Here is a 22,825-nt window from a genome sequence, read left to right as displayed (position 1 = left end):
AGACGGAGGCTTACCTCGCGGACACGGGTCTCAAGCTGTCTACGAGTAAATCGGAGCTGTTGCTTTACAGACCCGCAAGGCAAGGGGTTCGGGGTCTGACACCCCTCAACCAGCTACCCGTGGCATTATACGCGAATAATGGGCAGAAAATTCCCAGAGTCGACTCAGTTAAGATCCTAGGCCTGCTCATAGACGCGAGGGGCTGTAATGCCAGAACAATCACCCACGTTACAGCTAAAACAGAGAATATGTTGCGGCTAATTTCTAGGGTGTCCAACCGAAAGAAGGGGTTAGGTGAAGACAACCTCCTTCGGATGTACAACGCGTTCCTCATGAGCCATATTAACTATGTGGCGTCAGCTCTAGTGTGGACAAAAACGGAAAAGACCAAATTAAATACACTCATGCGCAAGAGCATCAAGAAAGTGCTAGGCTTGCCTATTGCCACGAGCTCCGACAGGCTAGATCAACTCGGTATGCACAATAGCATAGACGAGATCATAGAGGCACAGGTCACTGCCCAGGTGGTTAGGCTATCGTCGACCCAAGCTGGCAGGCGAATTCTCGACGAGGTTGGCATGGCTCCTAGGATAATGGAGGACCGGCGTATAACATTGACACGAGAAACGCGGGCGACATACCTGGTGAGGCCCTTCCCGCGGAACGTACATCCGCAGCATAACGAGGGTAGACGTAAAGCCCGTGCACGAGCCATATTGAAGAAAGTTAGGGAAGACAGAGACTCCGCGGTCTTTGTCGATGCGGCGCAGTACGGGAACAGGAGAGTGTTCGCGCTGTCGGTTGTAGACGGGCGGGGGGTGCTTCGGTCCTCGGCCTCGGTCAGAGCGGCCACCGCGAGTATAGCAGAGCAAATTGCGGTTGCGCTGGCCTTGTGTGATCCAGAGCGTACCTACATTTACACCGACTCGAGAGACGCAATCAGAGCTTTCGAGTCGGGTAACCTCGCACGAGAAGCGGCCTCCATTTTAGAGAAAAGGGCTTGCTCCGGTTTTCATTATATCACGTGGTTCCCCGCACACATGGGGACGAACGTTCTCGAGGGATTCCCAAACCTCAACGAGCTTGCCCACGACCGTGCGCGAGAACTAACGCGCCGCGACGGTCTGGAGGCTCCGGAGGGGCAGGAAGGGCCTCAGCAGAACGATCCACTCCTCACATTTAATGAAATCACTAAACATTACCAACTTGGTCGGAGAATTTATCCTCTGCCTCACCCGAAGCTCAGTAGAGGTCAGTCAGCTACACTTAGAATGCTGCAGACGGGATCTTTCCCGTCGCGGGGATTCCTCAGTAGGATCTACTCGGATGTGGACCCTAGTTGTCCTGACTGCACTGAAACCTTTTGCTCAATGGCTCACATGCTCTGGCGATGTCCCGCGTTGCCTAACGACTTCCTCTCCAGCGAAGCCGAGTGGGAGGAGGCCATCAGAAGCACGGTACTCCGAAAGCAAGCCCAGGCTATCCAGAGGGCCCAGGAAAGAGCGGAGCGTCACGGCGTTCTGTCCTTTACGTGGGCGCGGCCAGCGGCTACAATGGCCTCCCGTTAGGAGGTCCCAAAAGTAGCTCCTCAGGACTAAATAAAGTTCGTTGTCTGTCTGTCTGTCTGTCTCGCGCATTAGGTGCACGATATCCCCTGGTTGTCAAAAGTATTCTGGAGTCGCCCACTATGGTGTGCTTCATAATCAACTCGTTGTTTTCGAAAGTAAAATGTCAGTGCTCAATTTCTTCGGTTCAGCGTGCGAAGCGCGCTTGCGCGTAAGGTGTGTGAGCCAGCGAGGGGTTATCAATGAGCCCTAGTTATCGCGCTGCTGCGAGTCTTCTAGGATGCCTTCTTTATTTTATCTTATAGGCTCTACTGAACACTTTTCTGGTTAACATCCCTGCCTTCGCTCTTTATTTCCTGCGCCTCCTTCTCCGCTTCCCTCTCCCTCTGTGCAGAGTATAGCAGACTAGAGCGCACTATCTCAGGTCGACCCTGTGTTTCCTATCAATAAACCATATCTCTCCCTCCTTTCAGTAGTCAAATAACTGTTGCAGTTACTACCTCTCTTCAGAGAGGTATGCCGCAGCATTCTCCCAGGAAGCCATGTGGCCACAAACTGGAAGGAATCTTGCGCCTTATTTTCTCACTAGCTTTTAGGCAAGCTTTTATCTTTTTGCAAGTTACTTGACCGCTATAATATGTTTAGGTCATCATCATTTTGTTTCTTTTCACACGCTAAGCACATGAAGGAGCACAGACCAAGTTGATAAAATTAATATTTGCTGAATTCATGTAGTTTCCATTACCAGTCAAATGTTCATAAATCAATGTGTAAGCACACAGGAGCGACCCTCTGCCAGGTAAAATGTAGTTATGGGTATCGTGCAACTGGTGCTCATTCATTTATCTTCCTCCTTTATTGCAGGCAGCAGCATGGGCAAGCCTGCTGGTGTGCGGCCTGCAGATATGGCACGCCATTGGCAGGAGCCTGTCAGGCATCTCTTCGCCACCAATCCTATATGGAACGCTGGATCGTTGCCCATTTCCCACAAATTCCACTAACGGAACCTACCAGCTCGCTTCGACAAACGCGTTGTCATATGAAAGGTCTGTGTCCCCTGCGCATACAGATGAACACACACAAAATATTTGGTCGATGAAATATCTGAATCACTGCAAGCATCGTAAACAGAGTGGGCTACTTTTTAGTAAGGGCGCTATTGGTAGGAAGTAAACTTCATTGTCTTTGGCTGTCTGCGTAGCGAAGCAGAAATTGTCATGATTACCCTATAGAGAACTCGCAGCCTCAAACTCAAGTGCTTGGGATTGCATCGGCAAAGGTGCCGAAGGCACAGTTCTGCCCTTCACGCGACATTGCCACCTAAGTTGCAATAGAAAAACCGAATTTGTGGGGTTGGAGGGATACGTAATTATATGCGAGAAACATGAAAGCTTTAGCAGGGAAGAAGTTTGGGCGTGTTGGTAGTTCAATCGTAAACTGGGATACATAGCGCAAGAACGACACAAGGACGAATCAAGAACACCGGACCAGCGGTTACTTTCAACAATTGATTTATTGCAGCTGGTAAGCACATATATACTCACAGGGAAGCCACTGCAACAGACACACGGAAGGGAAAGAAGAATGGAAAAGCGGCCATGTGACTACTATGCCAAAAAATTCAAGGTCTTTCTTAGATAAAAAGACAGACGGCATGCTACCACAATCGTCACCTGCTCTAGCCATCTCTGCTGTTTCGACGATTTCTCTCGTTGCCGTATTCCTGTGGCGATAGATAAGAACATTTTTTTGAAACGAGTGCAGCATGGTGCCTTCACTTCACATTTCTACAATGGGCAGCCAGGTGCCCATCTATAGCGAGGCTTTCTATTTTATTACTACGCTCCGCCCGACACACGTTTATACATCTGCCCGGCTGGTCTACGTGGTACTTCGCGCACGAAAGTGGAGTCTTATACACAATGTTACGAGTGCACGTAACAAAAGTTTCCTCGTGGGACAGCTCAACGCACTCAACCCCAAAAGTTTGTTGGGCGCTGTAAAAACAACGTTTACACCAGACCATTGCCCTACCCTTTTTAGGTTGCGGGAAACCTAATGAAAATAGGGAATTACAGCCACCTTTTGTTTGCCCCTTTGTTCTTTCTTCTTTGTTTCCACATCCGCTCTTTGCTCATCGCTCAGGCGTGAAGTTACCTTCGTTTGACGATGCAGGCTTTCAGCAACCGAGATAATGATATGTCTCGGATAATTCGGTGCTTCCTGCAGACGAGCCACCTGCTTACTAAGGCCTTCATCCAGCAAGTGAGGACATGACTTCGAGAGAGCGCATGACAAGAAAGAGCGTACAATACTTCTTTTTATGAGTTTTGAGTGTGCAGAACTGTAACTCAAGGGCGGCTTGTTAGCTCTGGGCTTATATACCCAACACACGTGTTCAGCTATGAAATGCAAACGGAAGTCTAAAAACCTGATATTGCCCTGCGCAGGGAATCCAATGGTGAACGTATGTGGCCTATAACACTCAATGAATGTGGCAAGAATACTATCAACAGCAGAGTTTGAACAGTCAAAACAGCAATCTACATAAGAACTGGCCTCCCAAAAACTAGTCATCTTTCTAAAAATACAAAAAAAATCATCTACATATCTAAAAACCTTTACAACGCCGATGTCGCCCTACGGCGCAGAATGAGCTTTGTTACATCGAGCTAGAAACAGGTCACTTAATCTGAATGCTATGCATGAGCCTACGCAAACACCCTGCTTTTGAAGGTAAATGTTGTTGTCAAATTCAACAAACGTGGACCTCAAATAAAACGATAAAAGCTCTAAAAACCTTGCCTCACTAAGGCCACAAGCGTTAGAATAAAGGACAGCGCCGTGCTCATCTATTGCCGCCTCGACGCTGGACAGCAAGCCCTCATATGGTTTGCATCCTATATGCGACAGAGAATGCAGTTAAGCACACGCAGTCAGCTCCATTTAAGAAGTAGATTACGGCTGAACAATCATTGGTAAGGAACGGATCCACCACGTCGAGGAGTTAGCACTCGTCCCGTGTTCTTCTTTCATCCACGTGTCGTTGTTGCGCTAATGACATGCTGACTGTTTCCTTTCTGGCATTTCTATGTTACAGTGTTTCTTTTTTTATGTAGTGTATAGTGTGGGGAATATTATTTCTTCCTTTAAAATGTGGTCTCGCACTTCAGAGGCATATGTAAGGACCTCTGGACTATCGACGAATACGGGCGTAGGGCACAACGTGAAGTACTGCTTATATCATCACCAGTGAAACCAACGGGGCTTGGACAGAGCATTTGTGACTCATTTGTACTTATTCCCTTTTTGAAGTCTTGGCAAGTTCTCCATGTAATCATACTTGAGTTGCAATCTTCACGAACATTCTTCTGCGACCTACATTTGGCCGTATGTAAACATGCTTTGGCCGGGAATACAACACGTGGTAGCTGTCGCTTTCGTACTTTCCTTTATCCCGCCCTTTTTTCCCCTATGAAACGTGGAGCAAGGCTTCTGTTCTCCCTCGTTATTCAATTTGTTCTCACCTCCTCTGATATTGTAAGACAACAGCATGAATAGTTATTTCCCTCTAGACAAATTTTACAATTTTCCTGAGTGCTAATATAGAATAACACTCACACTACTAAACATAGAAAAAAAAACTACTTCGCACTTGTACATAGTTGGTCAAGTACGTCGTGGGTCGTTGGTTGCTGTATTTGACTTTGGTAAGTGATATTCAGTCTCTTATATGTATGGTCTTATTGTGCAGGTCAAATGTTTTCCCACTGTATCAGCTTTCGTCCTTTCCGATTTCCTTTGTCGGAGCTCTGTTAACAATGCTGCTCGGCACCATCTTCAGCATTGCGAAAGGTGCGTACAGTGTTCGCTTCTGTTCGTATTGCTCAAAGCCAATAGCTGTGGCACTAAGCTCAAACAAACGCAGCAGAGAAAAGATCCTAAAGTAGTTTTCTGATGATTTGAATATGACTCAGCCCAGGCTGCAAAAATACTCATTCTTCTTTAAGTGAGCCTAAGTTTGGAGATACGCTCACTTAAAAAAAGATGACAACTTCAAAGGCAAAAGATAGTGTAATGTTTCCTTCTTTGAGTATTCGCTAAGAACTCTGTTGCTAGAGTTGAAGGTATCCCAGAGGGCAGCGGACTTGTCTTTGGTCATATTGTGCCGTGTGTCATGGCAATGTGCCGTAAAGTCAATGGGATTCAGGGTGCTGTTTGCAATACTGACTGAACTATATTTCTCTGCCACAGACTTTTCGAAAAAAAAAGCTACTGTTGCTTTGCTATTATCAATCTTGTCCGTAAGTTACGCGCTAAACAACAAGTTACAGCACGAATAAATCCTGAACTCTATTTACTACACAGCTAAAATTTGTCCTGCGCTTTTTTAGGAATGTTCTACCATTAAAATTTCTCAATTTAAGCGACTATGAATACTCGGGTAAGGTGACCTCAGCATAATATATCGAATATAGAGTGCTTTCTCAATGTTAAACAAAGTGAAACATGGATCTTATGGGCAGTGTACTGCTAAAACGTAGACACTGCGGAAAAAAGACACCGACCTACCAGGCAAAGCTCGGACTTTCAACTAAAGGCTAATTTCTTTTTTTATATCTTATTATGCATACAATGTAAAAAAAAACCCAAGAATTGTTTAAACCCATTGCCAGAAGGTTAGTGTTGTGCAAAATACAGAATATGGTACAAGAATAAGCAGGCAGAACAGCAATGGTTGACAAAATTATATATGATAGGAAAGGTTACATATGATAGGAACAAAATATCAACAATTTAAACAGATTATTGGAGAAACAGAAGTGCCTAAACGAAATTGCGAAATTGCTCTAAATTTTTATGTCATTAGTAGCTCCCTTCCAAATTTCGGCACCCTTATATGATCAGTGTTTGCACATAAGCGTTATGACATGGTGGGACGTTGAAATTATAGCGGTTTGCAGCCCTCGTGGTTCTAGTAAGTAGACCGAAGAAGTCTACAGGAAGTGGATCATTAAACACTACACTACAATGTACCACTACTACTATGTACACTTCTATATACGAACCAGTTTTCAGCTGCAGTATTTAGTATGTGCACAGAGTTTAAGGGTAGTAATATCAGCGATTTGAATGAAGACTGTGTTGACTTAGTGTACTTCGCGATCGTACCAATCCTAATTGCTCGTGTTTTCATGCGCACAATGGGTTCTAGATCCGTCCTGTAAGTACTACCTCAAGTTTCTGTACAGTAGCTAAGCTGGCTGTTAGCTAAAGCAAAATAAAGACCAAATCAGTTACGAGAATTTTCAAAATAGGTGACGAACATGCACTACCTATTTGTTTTCTCCAATTCATATCTGTTTCAAAGATGACGCCCTTATCCCATACTCCCGGCTCCTGGGTCTTCCTTCAATCCTTTGAAGGTCCTGGCACTACCCTTCAAACAAGAATTAGTGCCAACTTAGCCGTTTTGCTATGTCATATGTACTTTATTTCTCGTCCGAGCGAGGGGAGACTGGGGCTAAAGGCACGCAGGCCTGACAGAGGCCAGACCCCACGGTTACAACAGCGGATGAAATCATTAGAAATGAATACACATATAACGTACACATATATTTCACACAAGAGATCATAAATTCATGAACGAAAATGATTACAATATTTGTTTACAATATCCTTATGAAACATCAAGTTTGCGAGGAATCCAATTTGTAAATAAATTGGCTAATATACATTATTTGGGACGTGTGTGATGCTGCTCGCAAGTGATCATCAGGACAACTGAGAAGCTCACAAATCAGAGACAACGGCTTTCAGTTATCTGGTGCAAGGTGAAAAAGAGAGCACTAAAACAGGGAAGCAGAATGCCACCAGATGCTCCCATAGAAGATGGCGTTCATTAAAGAAAAAAGTTTTGTTACTACACCACCACGTATTGTTTCGAAGGAACACAAAAATGAGGCGCCTATTCAAACAATGAATTGCGACATGACATTCGTTCTGAAATGGGCTACCTCAAACAAAAAAATTCTTAATACATTGTAGGATATTAATGAGAATAAATTATGTTCCTGCTGTGCTTGCTCAGGAACAAGCACCTGTTTTGTCATCCATTCCTCCCGGTCCTCTTAGAATGAATTCCTTGCCATCAGTGCGTAGAATGCAAGATACCGAGCATCCCAATCCGATGCCAAGAATTCTATACTCCGAAACCTTATCTAGCTCAGCACCACAATCCACGCCGCGTTCTACACAAAAACACCTGCGAATCGTGGATTCTCCTATCGACTCCCTCATACCTCCTTAACACTGGCAAAGGCATCTGTCACCCGGCAATCACACCAATTATGACGCAATTATACATCACATTAAGCGTAGGCCAGGGCACTCAAAGTGTCACGTCTGTGAGTAGCATCCTAACGCGGTATACGTGTACAGTGAATACCCCCGTGCCGTCTCTTGACCCCATATTAGCCCACGTGCCAACATCCTCCAACATTCCCTGCACCTGGCCAAGCTTGGTCCCGCAACACGAAGTCCTGCGCCAGAACTTGTGGCTGCTCCTGGTGCTCAGAGCCGGACACATCCAGGGGGCGATGCATCCCGTTGCTAATCCGTGAGAGTAACTAGAAGAACCAGTTTCCAGTTTAACACAAAAGTGCACCCCCTCCGCTAGCAACAGTGAGCGCCGGTTTCCATGGAACTTCCAAGTTACCGCTGCTGCCGCTCTGAGAGCGCTGAGAAAAAGCATCCAACCTCGCGTGTGCTTAAGGTTGTGGCATGGAATCTTGCCCCATTTTTCTCGCGCTGTTCGCAATAATACGTCACAGCAAGAAGAAGCCCGGCTAGGCACTATTTTGTAATTTATTTCGTAGTTTCATCTGTGCGGGCGGCTCAAGCTTTTCAAAAATCACGAAAGGCCCAAGTGAACGATCAGTACCACTATGTTGCGCTGCTGCATGGCACAAGTAATATGGTAGTTGCTGGTAATGGGGTAATTGAATTGAATTTTATGTCTTGGTAATTCAAATGAGGGCAGTCTGAGACCAAAGATCTCAGACTGTCTCAGCTCAGCTCAGCTCAGCTCAGCTCCGTAAGCGACAAGGTTGGTAGCACATTTCAGACGGATGCACAATTCTACAAGTTACCAGGTACTCAATTACTCCGAAAAAAATTGTAGTAACTGTGTCCACTGTCATTGTATTCAAGTATCTTCAAATTTATGAAGCAATGCACATCCCTGATGAGCACTCTAAGCATCCTAATGATGTCCTAAATTCTACAAATAATTTGTCAAATAAACATTATCGAATATGTAGAGCATTTTAAAGCAACAGCATGCGCACTAAAAAAATCACACACACTAATTGGTTGCTATGACAAACTACCCGTGAAGGAGAGCCCGCTAATTCATGAAAGAGGTCAACATCGAGACCTACATTGGGAGCTGCGTTGACTTCGGTTTTTCCAGAATACCACGTGGTTACGATGCATGCGAGGTCGATGTGGCAACATAGTAGGCGGAGTCCTGCGTAATGGTGCGACGTGATATGTGGGATTTTGCGAACGATTCGGCGATTGAGATTGGCCACAACACAGTCATTATATTGCCTAGTCTAGTCATTTAGGGAAATGAAAAGCTTTAAAAGTGAACACCTTTGGTACAGTGGTGTGCCCTGACGTGTGCTGACAACGCCTGCACAATTTTATTTAACACCAGCCAGATGCAGCCGGTCCAGCTATTCACTAGTATCCCATCGTCCTCACCTACGCTCCTCCGTCATCTAGCGTCCTGGGCTGCTTTACGGTCGTGGGGGAAAATACTATCTGCGTGGCGCCTGACGACGGAAGTCAGAAGAAATAATTTTGTTTGTTAAGTTGTGAATTTATCCATAGGACCGCTTTCTGTATCCATCATGATCACATTGTTGGTTGTCACGCTGGCTGTCAAACAGACGCAGTGCTTTCTGAGGAGTCACCGTTCGTAGCGCCTTGGCGCTACGTACGCTGCCAAGAGGGATGCGTCACCGTGACGCTGCTGCTCCTGCAGTCGCTGGCCTTAATATGTGTCAGACGGGTGCGTTGCGGCCACGGTGGCATTGCATCGATATGCCATGGCGGCGTATTCAAATCGTGCAGTGGCTCTTAGCCGCAACATTGCAACACTTTGGGAGAGCCACTGAAAGTATGTTGAAAGAATGCGAAATGTCAGATTATAGGAACTTCTTATAGTAACAAATTGCTTTAATCTAGATCTTGGTGTAACTCTAATAAAGAAGGCCAAGAATGCCCAGATATAAGAAAAAAGATATCAGTTACAATCGATGCTGTTTTACTGCTGCAGCGAAGACAGCTTTTCAGTGTCTCTGACCACACCATTAAAGCGCGCAAAATGATTTTCATGAAAGCGGGTGCCACGATACATAACGTGACAACTAACAGCAGTCTATACGCCTAGGGAGAGCCAGTAATAGGCAGAACGACCGCTGCGAACAGTGAACAAACCTGTCCTAGATTGCCTCGATGCCAGCGCCTAATTTGTGGATCCACGAAGCATCTCTCCAGCACTTTGCAAACGCAAAATAGGGAGAGCAAGGACACTTCAGACTGCTTACGTGTGGGAATGCGGAAGCATTATAATCGCATAGGTGAAATATTTTCGATGAGTGTTTTTAGACATACATTGAAGTTCTTTCTGCTGAATAGGTGTGGGCCTGTATTAGCGTTTTCGTTGGCCATAGGGAGGAAACAGGCGGATCGTTTTTTTTGTAGAACGATAAATTTTATTTCATGCCTGATTGTAGGTTTCTAGTAACTATGTCGTTTTCTCTTTGTGTGTCCTCGCTTCATCTTCTCTGTCTTGCTTCCGTGGACGACCACGTTTCACAACTGCCGCTGTTGTAGATGCTACGCAGTACCGATACACAGTACCGATGAAATCCGAATAGCAAACGATGCGAGGGAGGCAGCAGCGTGACGTTTCCAATGACCAATGTACTAGCCAAAAATTTAGTGAACCAGCACCTTGGTGCCACCATGGCGCCAGGAAAGCATGCAAGTTTATCACCCCAGGGGCCCGGGTTCGGTACCCATCCAGAGCGAGATTTACATTTTCTTTGAATGCAATAACTTACTTTGTTTACAGAAGCATGTCTGACAAATTTGACGACAATCCGAGCATTTCTTGAAGTGTTTTTACTCTTCGAGCCGTCGGGCGTTTGTGGGATCCTTTTTCAGCCACACCGCCTACGACAACGCTATATATCCAAGTAATGGGGCATATAATGCTTTCGCATTAAAAGCGTCGCACCGCGGATGGACAGAGATCTACAAAGAAAGGAGTACGGAGGAAGAAACCTGACAGACGCGTGACATTTGAGAGGGACGGAGTATCTACCGCTTCTCTACCGGAACGGCAGCGGCGGGCGCTCAGACACGCGCTTCGTGCCATCTGGGTAGCGTCATGTCACGGCAACTCACTGAATTATATGCGCGCGCCAACGGCTCCCATTATGAAGCGAGCGATTGCGTTGGCACTGAAATAATACAGCGGGCGATATACTTGATGTGTGCTTAGACGTGCAGTGAGCTCCAACATTTAAAGCACTCTTATATGGAATGAACTTCCGTAACTGGAGCCAGTGAATTAATGTAAAATATTCCCTTTTTCTCTCGGTCTTACTTCCGGACGTATTCATCCCTGTGCGTGAAGCATTCCTAGCCTAAACGCTAACCCGAGTTGCAACAGCCGCTCAAAGCTCAGAGTTTTAAAATTGTTTTCATTTCATTTAATATTACAATGCAGAATGACTCAGGTGACCATTCCATTGCGCCGCGAAGCGAGACCTGAGACGTACTCACCAGACGTAATAACTTGGCCACTAGTGCATCTGCCTCATTACCAATTCTTTATGTGTCTGCTATTTATTTTGATACCCTGTGTACAACAAATTTGACATGTTTTTCCTCGCTTGTCTCTGTGCAAATACTTATCTCCACGTCAATTTCACCTTGTCTATAGGAGTGAGCTAAAACGGGCAATCGGAGCATTAAACTATTCGGTATTACTGGCGCTTTAGCAAATAGAATGCACTACACAAAATACTTAAGTTCGAATATCCTCTGATTACAGCTTCATTAATACCACTTCCTCTAAATAAACATTATATCGGGATAAATTTTAGTTCATCAATGAAAATGATCTGATGCGTGCTCTACGATTGAAGCTTCGGGCGCTGAAACTGCTTTCAGAGATAAAATACACAACTAAGACGGTGACACCACTACATCACTGAACTACAACGTGAGAAAGGAACACCTCCCTCCGCGTTTCGTACTCTGACGTGCTCAATTACATGGAAATGCGCGCGGACTCTACTACTTACTTATTTATTCATTCATTTATTTATTTATTTGTTAGCCTGATTGCGCTAAGTGTCCCATGTCGCAGAAAATCCGGTGGTCACCGTCTAGCGTCGCACGTCACTTCGACCGAAGGAATTTCCAAGTACACATGCGCAGTACGTCCATGTGGCGGAACGAAGTTACTGAAATAATTGAATTTCTCTAGCTAAGATACGTAAAAAAGCGTAAAATACGATTTACACGTAACCAACAGACATAATAGCGTCGGACTGTAAATTGAATGTACAAGAAAACATAATTATGTTACGTGAAAACTCAAACAAGCCCCTTTTCCAGCGTTTCTATCATCTATAGACTGGTCACGACGTCCACTATTTGCACGGGCCGGCGCGCGAATATCTTGGAAACCACGGAGTGGATCGCCTGGTTCCTTGCAACACCTCCAGATGGCGCTCGCCTCCGCCACATCTCGGCCCATCCAAGAGGCCGCGTTTATGCCAGAAGGCCTTCCTTCGTGCATAGCGTTCGCCGCCAGCATTTGCCGGTAAAAATGACGGTTAAATAAGCTGCAATTACCGGGAAGCGTGAGAAGCAGTCACGTATCTTCAAATTCCACTCTTCTAGTCGAAGCTTAGGCGTCCTTCAGCTGTATTTATTTATTTACTTATTAAGGCGAAAGCATAAGTGGCTCACATGTGCGCCCTATGATCTGCAAAACGCTGCGTGCGGTACAGAAAGTCATGTGAGCTCGCCTCGCGCAGACACGCGCTCGTGCCACTGCTCGCGCGTTCTTCCACAACAAGCTCCGTTGGCGGTCATCATGCCAGCGTTCCTATACCACGCCACGTGGTCGTGCCACTGCTTTCGCGTTCGTCGTCGTCATCGTCTACTTCGAGAGCTGACTTCGATAGCGCTCCTGATGCCAAAAAAGGCAGCGTTATTTAACATAGAGTTAATTCGGGCAGTCGACCCCATGACTTTCGGCGGGAGTCGAACCTTCGAGCTTATGTGGAAGTAGAACCCACGACCTTTGGTAGTAAGGCGAAGTTAATTGAGGCACAGGTAATAATTATGGAGCTAAATAACGCACTCGAACCCACGACCATTAGCGAGAGTGGCACCCGCGAACTTTGGTGTTAATAGGGCGAAGTTAATTAAGGTAGCGTAAATTACGGCGCTCGTACCCACGACTTTTGTTGCGAGAAAACAATAAGACTAACAACGCATTCGAATGTGAAGGTCATGTGATTTAGTGAATGTCTCGAGCACACAGGCTTTCTGCCTTCTCAATCTTTGGCGCATGCTAATGTCACTGCCAATTTCTTTTACGAATATTGTGAACCATCGTGTGATCCATGCAGAATGTGCTATAAGAGAAACAAGTCCAAGTCGTCAAAAGCAACCCACAGCCATACAGATACGGATACGAAGAACTTTATTAAAAGCATACTGAGAAGCGCCGCCCCTTGGGGCCACACCGCGGGCCACTCCCACGTGGGGGCAGTTAGGCCTAACCCAACCGCCGCATTGCAGGCGCTCTGAACAGCCCGAAGCTGACGGTGCTTTTGAGAGCTCTTGACGGCCGCATTCCACTTCTGTTCGGTGATGTCCTTATCCTCTTGTAATGAAGAACCCTGCCAGAGCATGTGATCTAAAATGCATGTCATCCGCAGCTAGGGCACTGTGAGCTCAAAATGTCTGGCTATAAACAGTGCATGAAGGCCGGACTAGGATAAGAGCTATTATGAGGCATCCTAAGGGTTATAGTTAAGGTCTTGTGGTATTTTTATGCGGTGGAGGAAATATTCTTCTCCACAGATAGAAATGTTTTGGGAATTCATTAAAGGTGAATACAGTGTCCCGGACCTCTTGGACACTGAATTCTGACAAGCCTCCTCCTCACGCGCGGAGACATAGTACGCACGGCTGGGAGCGAGCAACGTCATTGAGATTGGTGAGAGAGTCCAAATTTTGGCCCAAGTGTGCCGGAAACCGAGTAATCGTATGTGGAGGGATATACCTGCTCCTGAGAATACTATGGGCCTCTTTCGTGATGGAGCACGAGGCGAATGCCCTGACAGCCGATCTTTTTGCGTTCTGTTGTCGTCCGAAAGAGCCAAAGTGCTCCACTTTAGAAGAAGTGGTCCCGGCCACCAAGGCTGTCGAAATAGCATGGCATCTGTGATATATTGCGGCTATGTCAAAGTGAGACGAGCGGCCATATTGAGTTGCATCCACAAAGCAGACCGATTGCAGTTCGTCCTTGATCTTCTTCAGGATCGTAATCGCCCTTGCCCTACGCCTTCCCTCATTGTGCTGTTGGTGTCATTCCGAGGAATTGACCCAAAGTAAGTGCTTGCTTAATCTTGGATTGTAGCACGAAGTGACACGAAGTGACAGAGACTAGACGCGGAAAGGACGAGCGGTAACTCGCCCATCTTTCTATCCTTTTGCATTAAACGCTTGCTCTTTGTTCATCAGTGATTCGATGCCTTCTCTCTTCAGCAAGTACTGGGTTAAGGCATAGGATGTCCAGAATTCCTTTCCCCGCCGAAGAGCAGCACATCCGAGCCAGTTGGGCCGATTTCTACGCCTCGATAATCTCCTCCAATAAATTGCGTACTCCCAGCTGATAGGGGCGTTCTGTACTGGCAGTCCTGGGGATGGCGGGAACCCTTTTGAAGATTTTCCGAATGAGCATTTTCAACTTCTTTTTCTGAGAAGTATGCCGATTCGACATAGCTGCTACATAAATGATGTGACTCATAAGGAAGGCGTCGGAAAACCTGAGCAGATTGTCTTCTTTCAAACCTCCCCTTCTGTTGAGACTCTGTTGAGCCTAATTACATTTTCTGTTTTCGTGGTGATTCGAGCCAACGTGAGGTTTTGGGACCCATTGGATTCAATAACTATGCATAGTACACGGATAGAGTCCAGTCTGCGAATGAGGCCTCCATCACGTGTGACTAGATTCATATTAAAATCCGAGAGCGGCTTCCAACCCTTAGGTTTGCGGTCATTCCTGATTTGCCTGTAAAGGAGTAGCTCGGATTTACTAGGCGAGCATCTCAGTCCCGTGTTATCCAGATTTGACTCGATGTCATCTACTGCCGTGAGGAGGCCTGTTTCAAACTCCCCTCCGCTTCCTTTGGTGCACCAGATGGTTATATCATCTGCATAAAGCGTGTGACTGACCTCACTAATGACAGAGAGCTTTTCTGACACCCCTCTTTGCTATGTTGAAGAGAAGTGAAGATACCACAGCCCCTTAGGGCGTGTCGCTAAATCCGAGCTGGAATGCCTCAGTATTGAGATCACCAGTCTTGAGCGTCGCCTTGAGCGTCGCCTTGAGTCTTGAGCTTATATAAATATGAACGCCAGCACCCAGATAGAGCTCCGACATGGCATTGAGAATCTGAAGGTGAGACACATTGCCGAAAGCCTTCTCTAGATCTAAACCCAGGATAGCCTTCACATCTCCGGTTGCGTTGTCAGTGAATTGGCATTTTATGAGTTTCATCACATCGTGTGTGGACAAAGCCGAACGAAAGCCATTGATGTTGTATGGGAATAAATTGCGCTTCTCAACGTGTTCCGAAATACGATAGTGAATGACGTCCTGGGCCATCTGACCCACGCAGGACTTCAGAAAGATTAGCCGAAGATTTGCAAGGCCCGGGTGCTTTCCCGTCTTCGGAATGAGGACAACAGATGCCGACTTCCAGATTTCGGGCACCAACCTCCGCTCCCAGACCCGATTACACTATGCAGGGAGTCATCGTCGTGGTTCTTTAGACCTCTAGTAGAGATTCCGTCGGATCAGGGACAGACTTGCCATTTAGACTGTGCAGTACCACCTTAACTTCACTAGGTATGAATACTTCATCTAACTTTGGATTTGGCTAGCCCTTGTATGGAGGGTGGTCGATTGGACTGGCGTTTTCGACCGGAAGATATCTGCTTGCCGGCCGATCTGAAGTGTGCATCTTCGGGTTCCGATTGCCTCGCCTTGTAGAGAACCTTCTCAATCGCTTGCCTTTGATTACATTTTGAGTTCATGTCATCTAAGAGGTGTTTGAGTGGGTTGCACTTACCCTTACTCTCATTTGACTATCCACCTCAGTGCAAACTTCATCCCGCGGCTGTTTAGCTAGCTCCTGACAGTTCTCTTCTATAGTTCTATTCACTTCTGCAATCTTATTACAGAGTTTGCGATTGAACATGCATCCCTTCCGTCTGTCGAGGAGCATCTTCTTGGCTTCCAGAAGATGCGCCACACGATGCTCCATCCTGTCGACTTCGAGGTCGGTCCAAATCGACTTGGCGGCCGCCCTGACATCGCGTTTCAACTGCTCTGACCATTGAACCAGGGTAGGGGTCGGGTCCCGGGACTGCTTACGCTCTTCCCTGATTTTGCAAAACTGGTCCCAATCTGTGATACTAAAATTTTTCTGAGTCGTTTCTTCTCCACGTCAAGATAGTGGCTAAGAGGATGTCAACCCTACCCAGGTCCGTTCCTGTTGCGCTGGAATCCCCTACAATTCAGCTGCCAGATTCTAATTCACTTACGGTTTGCCGCCATGATTACACTTAAAAGTTAGCTGGTCACATAAAATGCTGGAAGATGCAATCGCTGTCTGCTCGTCGAGGCGAAGCTTGACCTCTTCCCCTTAGTAGGCTGTGGCGGTTGACTCATGTCAAAGACGTCTCCTCAAGCTCGTCCTGTCTGCTACTATGTTATGTCTGTTACAAAGGAAATTCTATGAATACAAGTGGCGTATAGAGTGTTCTAGTTTGACAATGTTTCAGGACAATAAATCAGTGCCCTTGTACTCTGTGAAGAAGGATGACGAGCGAAACTGTGCATGTGTGCCCGTTTATAGCCAACTGTACCCTCACCGCGAGTCGGCGCGGCATTTTGCTACGTCCGCGATCGGTCCACGCATGGAGAGTACTTAACGACTGCCAAACTTCCACCGCGGGTCAACCTGGTATTTCACTATCTTTGGGATCGGCCGAAGTATGAGGAGTGCTTAACGTCTGCTTCACCTCCACCGCGAGTCACCGGGAGTCGGCCCGGTGTTGTACTATTCCGTGGAGCGACCCATGTACGAGGAGTGCTTAACGCCTGCGTCACCTCCGCCGCGGGCCGATCTGGCATGCTCACTATCTTCGGCATTTTTTCTACACGCGGACACGACGGTGGGGAAAGTAGCACTTAACAGCTTGGCTTAAAAGCTCTATTTATGTACATTTGTTCTCGTGAAAATTGGAGCAGGCGCCCTTCTATGGGTATCCATAGACCAGGGTAAACCGGTGTAGGTTGGTACAGCTTTTTATATGTGTCTTATTATTATTCCGAAGTCAGTTATATTTGCTAAAAAAGATGAAGGACGCCTAAGCTTCGCCTTTAAGAGTGGAACGTCATAGCATTCAAAGATCCCTAACTCCTTCTCACGCTTCCCGGCAACTGGAGCGTGCGTAACGACAATGTTTACCGGGAAACACTGGCTGCGAACGCAATGCACAAAGGTGGGCTTTCTGGTAGAAACGCGGCCTCTTGCATGGGTCGCGAGGAGGTTGAGGCGAGCGCCATCTGGAGGTATTCCAAGCAACCGGGCACGCTAGTCCGTGGCCTCCAAGATGCTCATCCGCCGGCTCGCGCAAGGGGCGGACGCCGTGGACGGTCAATGTATGCTAGAAATGCTTGAAGAGGTGTTTCTTTGAGTTTTTTCATAACATAATTGTGTTTTGTCGTATATTCCAATTATAATCGAACGCGATCATGTCTATAGGTTGTGTGTAAGTCGCACTTTACAATTTTTCTACATATTTTAGCTTGATAAATTCAATTAGTTCATTATTTCTTTGCGCCACATGGAGGGCCTGGGTATGGGTAGCTCGAAAATATTTGTGCCCAAACAATGTCCGACGCCGGATTTTCTGCGACACGGGGCCCTTAACGCTATCACGTTAATAGTGAATCTATTTAGCCATATGTTCGATATCCGTTGTAAAATACTTCTATTATTCTACTCTCTTAAACATCATGAAAGAGACATTTATCTTATACGCTACATATTACGCGGACCTTTTATGTTTTTTACAACTTATGAATTTCATTCCTTCACTCCTTAAGGTCGCGCAATATTTTGAAAAATGTCGCAAACCGACGCTGTGTAAATTGATTTTTTTTCCACCTTATAATATATCAATAGTGCGGACCGCAGGGAAGAACACGAAACTCCGGCAATTCGATACTAATTACCAAACCCGAAATTCGCCATATCTACGTGAGTACAGTGTACTGCGTTTTTGTGAACCTTTAGTTGTGGACGAGTTTTTTATATTCGATAGACCTGTCAAAGCTTCAACGACAGGGCAGAACAACACAATAATGACGTCGGAAGAGGACATGACACCCATTTGTGTGAACACTACGAAAAGTATGCACGCATATCTATGTTTTCTAACAAAAAGCTTTTTCATGCAAAGATAAAGAAGTAAGACAGGATGCGAAATAGTCGAAGCGTTTTGTATAAGGAAAATAGGTGACAAGCATGGTGGCTGCATTTGGCACTACATGAAAAAGTGGTGTCGTTTCCTTCCAGGTGTATGTAGACACATGAATATAATAAATAATGCACACCTCTGCTTGATATATGCTTCTATAGGCCCGACGCAGTGTGCTGAAATAGCCACTCGCTTGTAACTACCGAAGGGGTAATTTCACCGCCCATACTCTCATGTGTGCGCAGTTAGTCTTCTTCTCTTGTGCTGTTATAAGAAGACTGTCAAGATGAATGAACTCACCCAATTCGAGGTGTTGAAATCGCAGTAGCTATTGCTCGGCGTCTCGTGTTTCATGTATGTCAGTGCGCACGAACTGCTCAGAAAAGTCACACAAACTTTCAATAAGTTCATTTCATCGCAGGTGTTTTTAAGTTCACATTTGTGTACAAAAACACTTTTACAGCCGTAAGGGTAAATGTGTTAGCGATGAGACAAATGACCAACCTTAACAGTACAAAACGGCTTACACTGTATCCTTGTAATTATGTCGTTCTCTTAAAAGATTAATCATCTAGCTAGTTCTATTAATGACCGGTATTTCTTTCCGGGCGTCGAAACAACCTGCATAACTTGACTGCCGCCGCAGCGCGGAATTGTTGTTTCGTTGTTGTTATGTCCAAAGTGTTCCCTTCCATAGTATGTCTTTATGTCATTATGATGCCGTCTCTTTTTTTTTTGCAGGGAAAGACACTGAACTACAAAAAAATATCCACCTCACTTCCCCAGTATTTTTGAAGATATGGTGCCGCTTTAAATGTATACGGCGCGCGCTGAATGTGAGTACTTTACGTCCCCCCTTTACTGAAAAATTATATATTATCAACCAATGAAGCAGAAGCGACCTACACACACACACACGTACACACAAACAAATTGACATGAGACATCCACCAGAATATGGAGTCAACTGCAGGCTCACGTATTCATAATACGAACGTCCGCTTCAAACATGGCGCTCAGAAGTCGCGTTTTTCTCAGGAACTACATCGCTTTCCTTATATGATCGGCGTCACGGTGCTTAAATGCGTTTTCTTGGCTGTGTTAGCGCACGAAAATAGAGCCATGTTGTTTACTCGTAAGTAATCTGAAGTTATGCTGTGACGTAGTTTCTTCAGCCGAACAAGGATATCTCCCTCAGGCAGACAGCTGCGCTATCCCTAACTACAAAAAAGGGAGTCGTCGCTGTTGTATGCCACGGGCTGAAAGAAAAGTTGTTCTTACCTGTCTGTGACGATTTAGTGCTTACAATGACAGAAACAGCAGGCTATATATACACTTTGGCGTATATCTCAGCTCATCTTCGTAACAGACATCTTTAGAAGTGTATTTCCTTCAGTGTGTACCTTAAGCACGTTCCAGCAGTGCCGCGCGTGCATAAAAGTTCACGAGATGTGCACTCGGAAATTTTACGCGGAATTCACTGTGCATTGTAACAAACCTTCGCATGTAAGCTCACCATAGGACACTTCGACTAGCAAATTGATTGGCTATTTCGGTGACCTAGCCATAGCACGCTCTTGTTTAGCTTTCCTTTAGTAAGGACGCACTAGAGTTTTTCATTGCTTTTTTTGCGCATTGATTTAGTTTCTTCAGCGTGTGTAATGTTCTTACCAAGTAATCCCACTTTCTCCGCACCTGCTCTTGTCCAGGCAGTCTAGTCACGCTTGTAACGCTCTTTTTCCACCAAGAAAATCATTGGCCTAGTATGGACCTTTCTGTCATATCTGTGCTGGTACTACCCTACTTTAGCAAAATCTACCAGCACTTCAGGTCTCATTCGCGATAAAATATTGAAACCCGTCATCGTGGATAACAAGATTTCAGGATATTACTGACACGCTTTATGCTCTATGCAATAAAAGTGTGCCTATCCCACGTGTACCAACACAACAATGTACAATCTTGTGCCAAATGAATATTTGCCATTAAACTGCCTCACCCCGGACGAGCCATTCATGCTGCCTTACTGGGTATCGTTGAGTATAATGTCCCTTGTCAAGAGGCTCAGTGTTGCAGTTAAGACCATAAGTATGGAGCTGTGTAAGTAACCTTTGAAAAGTATCAAATAATCACGCCTGGAACGTGTATGCTTAATATAATCCCGCATTAAAACACGGCCGTTACAGACACAGCAGCGAGTCTTAATATCGCGCGTAAGAAAGCCTGTATTGTTACCCATGATTCACACTTTGGTATCGAACATTATCTTTTTTCAACAGCTGGACCAAAATGTTCCGATGACAGGCGTCTTCAGCTCATGTGATCAAGATGAAGACGATTGTGTAGAGTTTGAAACCGAACTTCTCAAAATAGAGGAAAGGAGAACAACAGAAAAAAGTTAAACATACAGATTAAACAGCGTGAAAGCCACGATTCTCTTCTCGTACAGAACTAAGACAACTTTGTTTACAACATGTGTACTCAGCGTCGCTGCTGTTGTACTTTGCTGAGCAAGGCCAAGGAACAGAGGCCAAAGGCACAAAGTTTTCAATCATAGGACTACTTTGCCATTGGTGTGCCGCCTTTGCTAGCGATACGTCCCGCATTAGCATTGGCTGAAACTTTCACCCATGAAAATTTTAGTGTAATCGCTTTTTTGAGAACAAGGGCAGAGAACAGAACAAGTGATTCCAGGTTTCAGCATCAATAAAATATTTTTGAAGAAACTTTGCATTTGCGTCATTGTCAGCCGAACGGAAACGACAAAAACGCGATTACATGAGCATGGCGGTTAACAAGCTGCAATTGTGACTCTCTGGTGCAATGAGGTTAAAGCCTCGGGCTCATAATGCATTCAGCAGCAGAGTCCAAAAAAGCAAATAATGTGATACAGTGCAAGTATTGAACAACTTAAGTGAACTGGGAATAATTTTGAGCTGGTTCATACCGCCACAAAAATTATCACCTTTTGTGAAGTGTGAAGGAAAATTTTCTCTTTTATTAAAGAGATATGCTCCGTCATATATTATTGGCATAGCGGCAAAAAACATTCCGTAGGTCCTGCCTCGGGAGCTAGCATTCATTTCCTTCTCAGAAAAAACTACGGATCCTAGTTCCCCATAACGTAAGACTATTGCAATAAGTTATTATTCAAATCTCCTGACGTGAGACATGCGTAACTGCCAACGCAAGCATCGGGTGGCCACCAGCAGGGCTGTCTGAACAGACCAATAAAACGCTCTCCTCGTTCATAGGAAGTAACTTTTGTTGGCTTGAAAAACGAATAACATTGCCGGCACTTAGCAGCTTGTCTTATCCAATTGGCTAACGGGAGGAGAGGAGCACGCTCAAGTGGAGAGGGATTCGATGGGGCCTAGCCACTGCACTGAATATCGATAACCGGATGAAGAGGGTGGGGCTGGCATGTGCGATTGGTCCGCTTTTCCTTACTTAGCTTGCGGTGGCAGGCCAAGAATGGCGGCGGCGTGCAACGGAAGCTTAAGAATGATGCGAAAACTTATCCTCACCATGGAATAGTTGGCAGAACGTGGTCGCAAACGTGCCGAAAGTGCTCGAAAACTTTACAGCGCGACGGAAAAAGCATTTAATATACGCAAATAAACCCATGCTAGCCGGGAGGTGCGAGTAGCCAGTGCCTGCGCGATCGGCGGCAGCCATATTTTTTTCTTTTTCGGAACGAGGCAGCCTGCGGCTGTTCAGATTCAGTTTTTCTCGCCATATTAATGCATCTTTAACGCATACGCGCCACTTTGCCGCGGTAAGGTTTTGCGGTTTTGTGACATCGCGTTACAGGCAGGTGAAGTGGGTGAAGCCCGAAAATTTCTGGCCAATAGCCGAAGGCTAATGGCGAAAAGGCGTCGAATAAGAAATAACTGCCTTTCTTTTGTTCAGTCAAACTATGCATAATCAGTGTGTACATGTCACATCAGATAGGGAGCTATCGCGGTTTTCGTGACGTAGCGTGACAGACAGGTGAAGTGGGGGTGGTTCAAAAAAGTTTTTGACCAATCGCGGAGGGCTGATTGCAGAATTCGAACAGAAAAGTTTGCAGTAGTTTTACGCTGTAGCGCCCCCATATTACGTTATTTTATCACCCGTGATGTATAGCGCTCTCCTTATTCCTAAGTTTTGGCGCACTTGCTAGGTCCTGATATTTAATAGCTATTTTTTGTCCATTTAGTCCATGTGAAGCCTCAAGGTGGCGTTTGCACAAACACAGTACTACCGTCCGTCCACACAGGTGCCCGTACACTTCCATCTGAATCGCCAGCATCTTTAGGCGCATTAGCGCATATGGACTGAAATCAGAACGGAAACGCACGAATCACTTTTCGGGGAACCTTGCTTAGTTGTGTATG

General features: G+C 45.7%; 1 protein-coding gene across 1 annotated transcript in view; it reads left to right on the top strand.

Moving 5' to 3' along the window:
* The window catches only part of LOC135913075 (sodium-coupled monocarboxylate transporter 2-like), a 137,572-nt gene extending 116,454 nt beyond the window's left edge, over positions 1–21,118 (top strand). The window contains exons 14-17 of the mRNA XM_070533257.1: positions 2,430–2,611; positions 5,320–5,420; positions 19,188–19,282; positions 20,726–21,118. Coding sequence (XP_070389358.1) covers positions 2,430–2,611; positions 5,320–5,420; positions 19,188–19,282; positions 20,726–20,848 — 501 coding nt within the window. The 3' untranslated portion in view covers positions 20,849–21,118. The remainder of the gene's footprint in view (positions 1–2,429; positions 2,612–5,319; positions 5,421–19,187; positions 19,283–20,725) is intronic.
* The last annotated feature ends 1,707 nt before the right edge of the window (positions 21,119–22,825 follow it).

Source organism: Dermacentor albipictus, chromosome 2 (genome assembly GCF_038994185.2).
Source record: "Dermacentor albipictus isolate Rhodes 1998 colony chromosome 2, USDA_Dalb.pri_finalv2, whole genome shotgun sequence".
NCBI lineage: Eukaryota > Metazoa > Arthropoda > Arachnida > Ixodida > Ixodidae > Dermacentor > Dermacentor albipictus.
Note: the sequence above shows the minus strand (reverse complement) of the source record. Positions and strands in the feature narration are given on the sequence as shown.